The sequence below is a fragment of the Berghia stephanieae genome, chromosome 5, assembly GCF_034508935.2.
Source record: "Berghia stephanieae isolate SIO BIC M18660-M18661 chromosome 5, UCSD_Bste_1.3, whole genome shotgun sequence".
In the NCBI taxonomy this organism is placed as follows: Eukaryota; Metazoa; Mollusca; class Gastropoda; order Nudibranchia; family Aeolidiidae; genus Berghia; species Berghia stephanieae.
In genome coordinates this window covers 28,212,124-28,220,817 of record NC_088364.1, presented here as the reverse complement: position 1 = coordinate 28,220,817, position 8,694 = coordinate 28,212,124, and the positions used below count along the sequence as shown (strand labels likewise).

Genomic DNA, 8,694 nt, shown 5'->3' with positions numbered 1-8,694 from the left:
TACTACTACTACTACTACTACTACTACTACTAACATATTATTAATATAATAATAATAATAATAATAATAATAATAATAATAATAATAATAATAATAATAATAATAATAATAATGATAATTAGTATCAATTGTTGTTGTTGTTATTATTATTATTATTAATTTTTATTATTATTATTATTATGATTATATTATTATTATTATTATTATTATTATTATTATTATTATTATTATTATTATTATTATTATTATTATTATTATTTATTATTATTATATTTTATCAATATCATCGTTTAATGGTTAATAACAGTGTTAAAGATACTTGCAAAATGAATGGGTTCTTACTCTTACACTTGCCAATATATAAATACGATGATAAAAATTAGAATGTTAGGATGCTGATCTTTTCAACATCAGAGTACTTTTGTAATACGGACACTGCTTGCTTTTTTGTGTAACCCAGAATGGAAAGTTATGACAAAAGACGATTGCAAGATATCTAGATAAATTGCTAGTCTATCATTGTGGTAGACGTATATGTATTAAACTTACATATCCAATAACCAGTAGGTTGACAAAGAAGAAAGGTGACATAAGTTCATTGTAATTTGTAATTGAGGAGTTTGAACAAAGTTGATTAGCATTTAGTCAGAACACAATCAAGTCTTAATTTGAAAAAATCCCTAAGAATTTTTTTTAAACAACAAACAAACAAAAAAACCTACAGTGTGCACCAGAATGAATAAAAACAGTAAAATCTTTAAATTGTATCAATGTAAATCACATCTTGCATATACAAGACATGTAGTGCTATTGTGAGGACTGGCACTCAGTCTCACCCGTCCTGTTGTATCTGAGGGCCATTACACAACTTGTGAAAACCAAATAAATTAAAAACATTATAAATTTAAATCACTTTTATTGTCATTGCATTCATATTATTCACACTGAAAATCATTTTTAAAAATATGGATATGATGTTTCTCCAGTTCCATTAAAAACAATGTGATGAAAGAGCCTCAGCAAAATCTTTGGTCATGAAAGATTCTGATTCAAGAAATGTACTTCTTAGGCAGAACATGCGATTAACCTGTGTAGACTGAAGTACAATGGTCTTGCTTATTATTATCAAGTGCAAAAAGTTTGCGATTAAAATTATTATTAAATAAAATAGAATCTGATTCGAGAAATGGTACAAAGAGGTAGGACATGCAATTAATCGGTGTACACTTAGGCGTCATGGTCTTATTTATAAAGTGCCGAAAGTTTGCGATTAAATTGATTAGATAGAAAATAATTCAATTCGATAAGGGGAACACAAAAGCAAAATTTGCAATTAACGGCTCCAGACATAAGTGTCACGGTCTTGTTTATAAAGTGCAGAAACTTTGTGAATAAATAAATAGAAAAGAATTTGATTCGATACGTGGAACACAAAAGCAAAATTTGTGATTAACTGGTCCAGACATATTCGTCATAGTGTTTTTTATAAAGTGCAGAAACTTTGCAAATAAATCCATTAAATAGAAAAGAATTTGATTCGAGAAATGGAATACAAAGGCAGAATTGGCGATTAACTGGTTAAGACATAAGCGTCATGGTCTTATTTATAAAGTGCAGAAACTTAGCGAATAATTTGATAGAAAAGAATTCAATTCAAGAAATGGAACGTAAAAGCAAAATTTGCGATTAACCAGTTCAAACAATAAGTGTCATGGTCTTGTTTATGGAGTGCAGAAACTTTGCTATTAAATCGATTAAATAGAAAAGAATTTGATTCGAGAAATGTAGCACATAAGTAGAATATGTGATTAATCAATGGGGACTATACTAAAGCATCGCTGTCTTGTGCAGTAAGTTTGTGATTAAGTTAAGCCACTGCATTATGTAATATGATGTTGCTGATAAATAAAAATGCAATGCAATTTTTTTTTAAATATGTTTTGCAAAATCACATGGTCCCATCTATCAAATTTTACTAACATTATTATAAATCAGCTACATAAATAGATTCATCAGTACTATTATCCTATTGATGAATTATAATTAGAGAAAAGGATAAAACCTACTAAAAGAAATAATTAGAAAGTTAAATGATAGACAAGATATAGAAATCATTGCCTATTTCTTTTTAAATTTCTTATTCAAAACCAGGGAAGCAGGTTTCTTTTACTTTTACCATATTCTTTTGGACTTCACTATGTAAATGTTTCTTTCAAGTGTATAACATCAATAAAACGGAGAGATCACTGACCAAATTTACATAGGTATATGCATTCGTTTTAACTAGTATTAGACACTGTCATTAGAAAAAATAGTTAAATAAAATATGTACAAACTACAGTAAGCTACTTTAAAAATTAGGAAACGCTCGAAAGCAAATGGTCCTATTCTCTTAATCGCCGCCCTCTATTCTCTAGATGATGGATTGATATGTCAATAAAGCCGAGAGGTTTTATGAAGAATATAGAATATATATAAGTAACATCGGGACCCCCCAAGGAGATAGTCTGAGCCCGATTCTGTTCACAATATACTTAGAACACGCTCTGAAAGAAGTTCGAAAAGTCATTCCAAAACCAATGACTCATATTGAGAATGCAATCCCTAGAGAAATCGCCTATGCAGATGATGTCGATTTTATTGGATCAACACCAGCAAATATAGACATCATACAAAATACCCTCATGAAATATAACCTCCAAGTCAATGCCAATAAAACCGAATTTACAACAATATCGAGGAACAAAGAGGAATGGAAAAGAACAAAGAAAGTCGGCTCACTAATTGGAGACACCGAGGATGTACAAAGAAGAAAACAGCTATCAAACGCCGCACTCAGTAAACTCACCAATGTATGGATTAGAGGTGACAAAATAAAGAGAAAAACCAAACTGAAACTGTACCGTGCTCTTGTAAAACCGGTACTTCTGTATAACTGCGGCACTTGGGCGTTGACAAAATCCGAAGAAGAACATCTGGATGCCTTCCATCGCACACAGCTAAGAAGGGTATGGACATCAAATACCCAAAAAAGATCTCAAATGAATCACTCTATAAGATCACAAAAGAAAGACCAATCTCCCTTGACATTTTACAACAACGATGGCAACTTTTCGGTCACATACTACGCAGGGACAAAAACATACCAGCTAACCAAGCCATGTCGGGATACTTCCAAAAACACGGGAACCTTTTCAGAGGAAGACCGATCACAACACTCCCTGTGATCCTAAACAAAAACCTCACAACACTTGGACAAAGCATTAGTCTCATAACGGCAGGGGACCTTGAAAATCTGAGAATCCTAGCAGAGGACCGGCAATATTGGAGACACCTCACACAGGAAATACTGGAAACAGCCAAGGCGACCCGATATTTTGGTCGAGACGCGAAAGGCATCTAAGTCAAGTAAGTCATAGAATATAGAAGAAAAAATAATTCCATTAAAAACAAAGAAGGGTCCATAACGAATGAGGAATTCTATATGAATGTTGAAGCCCCTTACAGTACCCAAGACCAAGGCAAAGATCGTCACTCATGGCAACTCATGGCATAAAAATGCGGACTATAGTATATCCCTGCTCGTGAAGCCTGATGGACTTGAGGTTTCTACATGATAAAGAAGAAGATATTGTTTTATAGCCTACAAGGTGAATACATCAGTAACTCGTGTCCCAGGCCCTTTGTGGAGACTTGTGAGGACTGAGCGGTTCTGATCAAACTCCGAGAATTCAGGCGGTTGACACTGGACACGCTTGTGTAAACCATTGTACTTAAAATTAGACCCAATGTGATAGTAAGTACTGATTACTGTTATCCGTTGATACCCATTCTTCTTAACTGCCAGGTTGATGTTTTAACATCAAGTAGTAATATTTTGAAGCTATAATTTGACTCGCAAAAAGTTGATTTGGCATTTTTGAATTTTTGACGTTTAAAAACTGCTTTTTTCTTGTTTATTTTCCCTCTGAAAATAATTTCTACATGAGTATTTTATAAAATGCTCATGTCTTAAAAAGTTGGGTTTTTAAAAAGATTTTTGCCAATTTGTATTATTTGTTTGTGTTTTTTTCTCGAAATAAATCTGGCAATGATTTAATCAACCTTCCTCCTTTCTCGGCCCAACCAGCAACCGGCACATAATCATAAGCATTCATTACACTTGTTATATTTTCAGCATATATTTTCCTACCCCAAAACCACATTTTCAATCATGTCTGAAAATGGAGAAGACAGGTATAGATATAATACTTAAAATTGGTATCAATGTTTAACTTATATGGAAGCTATCATATTTGGTAGCATATAATTACCCATTTTCGATAACCGGAGTCTCAGTCTGTTTTGTCTCTCTTAACTCTAGGACTAATAGGCTCTTAACGATTGGCTAAATCTGTGTTACGGTTCTCCTATTCACCTGCGTGACCGCTAGTTATCGTTTGTGAGCTGCAGGCTATAACCATGGCTTTATTAAATTGAGATATATCCTGGTGTTTATTTACGAAGTGGTTATTCAGAGTCGACTCTGGATAACTGTAGATGGTTATTCAGAGTCGACCCTGGATTACCATGTGTACAGATATTTAGAGCCGAGTAGCCTATCGAATTATTGAGTTGAGTTCTTGCGAGATGAGTTTCTTTCAATTTGATACCAGTTTACTCCGGTTATATTGTGACTTTGGCAATTTTAGTGCCAAATTCTTAAAACTTGGCGATTTTTCAACTTCAGTGGCTTATAAATAAGAATCTTCAATTGCAAAACATATTCCATCAACAAAGCAAATTTAAATTAGCTTATAAACAACCACTTCTTAAATCGATCAGCCTAACTTATTATCTCTCTATTACCAAATGATATCTATAAACATAATGGTGGCGTTTTTATTAGGGAGTTTAATAGAAATTCTAAATGTACCTCACACACTTGAAACCAATGTCATATGAAAGAGCTGGCAACACAGATTACAAAACAGTTTGAATTTTGTTTCTATCTTGATTAGAAATGTAGTTACGGCAGTTCAAAGTCTGAAATTTCAGACCGATTTTTACCCCAAAATTACCATTGCAAAGTTGTGACCGAAAACGTGTGATGTTAATAAAAAATGGTTAAAACAGTCAATATGGAGTTCTTATCATATATTGTATACCAAAATGTTCGTCTTATCGAGGACAATGCATTTACATTACTAAAGAGGAAGATAAACATTTCAAATTAACACATTATTACATAATATGACGCAAATGTTACATAATCAAAAACTCGGCTAGACGTAAGAAAGAATTTGCTCTATCACTTTTGGATTTATCCCCAATATCTCACTGAAACAATTGCAAATAATTACCCTCTTTTAATTAATACATAGAGAATAAAAAAGGGTTTGAGAGTATTTAAATGAAAAGATATAAACATGTTGTGTAATGACATAATGAGTTTATTTGTACCTATGGCAATTTAATTGCATATAAATCAAATAAAATGGTAGATTGAAAAAGTTCAAATAAATTGAAACAGATTCCCTATTATAATTAGAAGGAAAGTTCTGGCTTTTAATAGTTTAAAAAATTCTGCTGAACCAATTTGGGTTTATTGCTATTACATCATTTGAACTGACAATTAATATAATTTTATCCCCCCCCCCCCCCCCCCCTTCTCTCTCAATGTATGGGGGTGTCAAAACTAACAGAACTTCTTACCATAATAATTATTAAGGCTAAGGCCTTTAAAATATGGATACACATGATAAACATATCTAAACATATGGGAAAGAAACTTGATGACTTGATGGCAAAGTAAAATAAAATTAAATTAAAGCAATTGGTATTTTTAAAATATCGATATTATTAATATCGAATTTCACAAAGAGAAGAAATATACAAACTTTTAAAACAAAAACTATAAAATGCCTATAAATAAATTTGGAAAGTATGTATTCAAAATAAAAACATAGGAAATAATAGTACTGAAAATATTATGGACTAAATTTAACATAATACATAACTAAATTTAAAATATCGATATGAATATCGATATCGCCCGGCAGCCATGATGAGAAGATAATGTAAACAAGGCATTTCGGCGCAGAGTTAAAAGGTGTCTGCGCATCGATATAGAGCCCTGAAATTTGGCATGAATAAAGTTTAGATGTTATTCTAAAAACAAGCGTTTAAATTTTAAAAACACACGCGGTAAATAAAAAAATGAATGCATTTGAAAATTGCCAAATTTTAACTTCATATAACTTCTGGAATTATTAATGGATTTTTCCTTAATTGGCACCATTTAAAAGGAAATTGAAAGACGAAAATAATGATACCAAAATATCTGCGATATTCATCTTTATAACGAAGCTATGCATCTTTAATTGAACCCCCTAAAACGCGAACGGCAATTTCCAGTCACAACTTTCCTATGGGCGAGTTGGGTCAAAATTTGACTGCCACTGCTGCTGCTCACTAAACTGCCTATTTTTATACACCTCCGTTGGAGGTGTACAAAAACGCACAGTTTTTATACACCTCCATTGGAGGTGTACAAAAACGCACCGTTTTTATGCACCTCCGTTGGCGGTGATGGTAAAGTTGTTGCTGCATACGTCCATGAGGTTTAAATAGTTTTAGATTGTAGTTTAACACGCTGCTTAGTTAGGCACCTTGATAACTCCAGTCCAGTGGCCGCCGATAGGCTCACTGTAAGGTGAAACTCGTTTTTTGGAACTTTATTTTTGACCCTTTACCCTGTTGGTCACCATGGCGTTATTTGTGAACCTATGTGACTAATTTTGGTATCATTATAAAGGGCACAAAACAAGCTTTCTAACGGTGTATTTCATTCTCAATTCCTGATTGTATTTCTCAGAAAACTTATGTAATAAAAATTTATAAATTTTTGAATTATAAGAACTTTTTAAATTATGGTTACATTTTAATAATACTTCATACATCGATAGACAATTAATTGAAGAATATCTCTGCCAAATTTCATCAAAATTGATACACTCGCTCATTATTTTATTTTTCCCGCCACCAACCCCACTTTTTAGGACAAAAACCTCATATTTTTTTCCATTTTCATTTATCCTTAATTTTTTCCATACTTTCCATACATGAAAATGATTTATATGAAAATAAAGCCTATTTTCTGACCTTTAAAATGATATCTAACACTTGCCATTTATTTTTTAATTGAAACAAAATTACTGAAAACAGTAAGTGGGCCATGTTGACTGCAATACTCAAAATTTCCCGATCGCCGCGAGATGCTGGTTTTGAGGCAGCAGTGAGATCACAGATTCTCTCTGTAAAGTTGACAAAAAATTTCAGTAGAAAAATATAAATAACTCTGGAACCGTAGGTCGTAGAGAAACAAATAAGGTATCAAATTTTATGTTTTTTCAAGTCCCATCCCCCTGACTGAGTCAAATCAAAATATTTTGAGTTTGAAAATTTTATCAAAGTGCCTAGCTTAGTGATTACCGATGTACAATGATAATAAATTAAAGAATAATAACAATAATTTAAAAAATCAAAAGTAAAAAGAAACATGGCATACAAATACTGATGTCAAAGTCAAATAAATAAATAATTTTAGAAAATTAAAATCGAAGTTTTTTTTTTAAACATGATAAAAAGTTTTTGAAAAAAAAAGAAAGAAAAAAAAGCAAACAAAAACAAAGTAAATCAAAAAAAAAAAAAAAGTCAACATTGGGAATCGAACCCAGTACTTTCAAGGTTGGAGTCTGACAGCTTGTCCACTGCGCTACGGAGCCACCTGACTGTTCATCACATTTAATAAGGTCTTTCTAAAACATTATTTTACCTTCAATGCAACTTCTATTTTCTGGTTTTATATTTCGATTTTTTAAATTATTAATATTTTTATATAAATTTATTAACAAAGACATCCTACAGATGTCACAATATAACTTTCGCCATGTCCAAATGAAGAAACACAATATCGCTAATGAAATTGGGTGGAATGCGCATGCGTGACGGAGGTGTATAAAAACGATCCGTTAAGATACACAGTCAACTGAGGTGCATAAAAACACTACGAAACATAATATGAAGATCGAAGGGTGGCTGAGAGAGAGAGAGTTAATGAATTGATTTTTATTTTTTTAAAAATTGTTTTATAATTAGACACAAGTTGTAATGAATTCTATTAACAAATTCAGAACAATCAAACAAAACTTAAAAAGGAAGAAAAAAAAAGACACGCTTATAAACCTTATAAAATCGTCAAATGAATGTAGACCCTATTATCATGTTACAGCTAAAAAGTACACAAATATTTACACCCATTTGCTCCATCCCCTTCCCTTTCGATCAACTTCTCATTCATGGCCACCATGTGTCTTGTGCTGCCTTTGACCTTTGGCGTCAGCGTGTCTAGACTAACGTCATAAATAAAGGAGTGTCACCAAAATTCATGCAACGGAGCAGAGGTGTCAAAAAATGATAGAAGGCATATTATTGTTTCCCCCCCCCCCCCCCTCCCCCCCTGACTACCACTGAGCAGAAAATGTTTGACATGACAAAAAACAACGGAACATTTATGAACAAATCCTAAAATCCCAGAAATCCGCGGAAGATTATCATCACTGGTCCCCGCTATATTTTTTAAAATATTTCTTTTTTTTTGTTGCAAAATCTCGACAATTTGCAAAAAATTGCAAATTTTGCGGCCGCAATGCA

General features: G+C 32.3%; 1 protein-coding gene across 5 annotated transcripts in view; it reads left to right on the top strand.

The window, feature by feature from the left end:
- Window positions 1–4,099: 4,099 nt before the first annotated feature.
- Window positions 4,100–8,694, top strand: part of LOC144972698 (myelin expression factor 2-like) — a 37,551-nt gene continuing 32,956 nt past the window's right edge. For 2 of the 5 annotated variants that reach the window (XR_013645413.1, XR_013645412.1), the window contains exon 1: window positions 4,111–4,236. Coding sequence is in view for 2 of the 5 variants with exons in the window: in XM_078914236.1 (XP_078770362.1) it covers window positions 4,214–4,236 (23 nt within the window). In the remaining 3 variants the exon portion in view is untranslated. Of the gene's footprint in view, window positions 4,237–8,694 lie in introns of all 5 variants that reach the window. The other 3 variants (XR_013645414.1, XM_078914236.1, XM_078914235.1) reach the window with 3 other exon arrangements.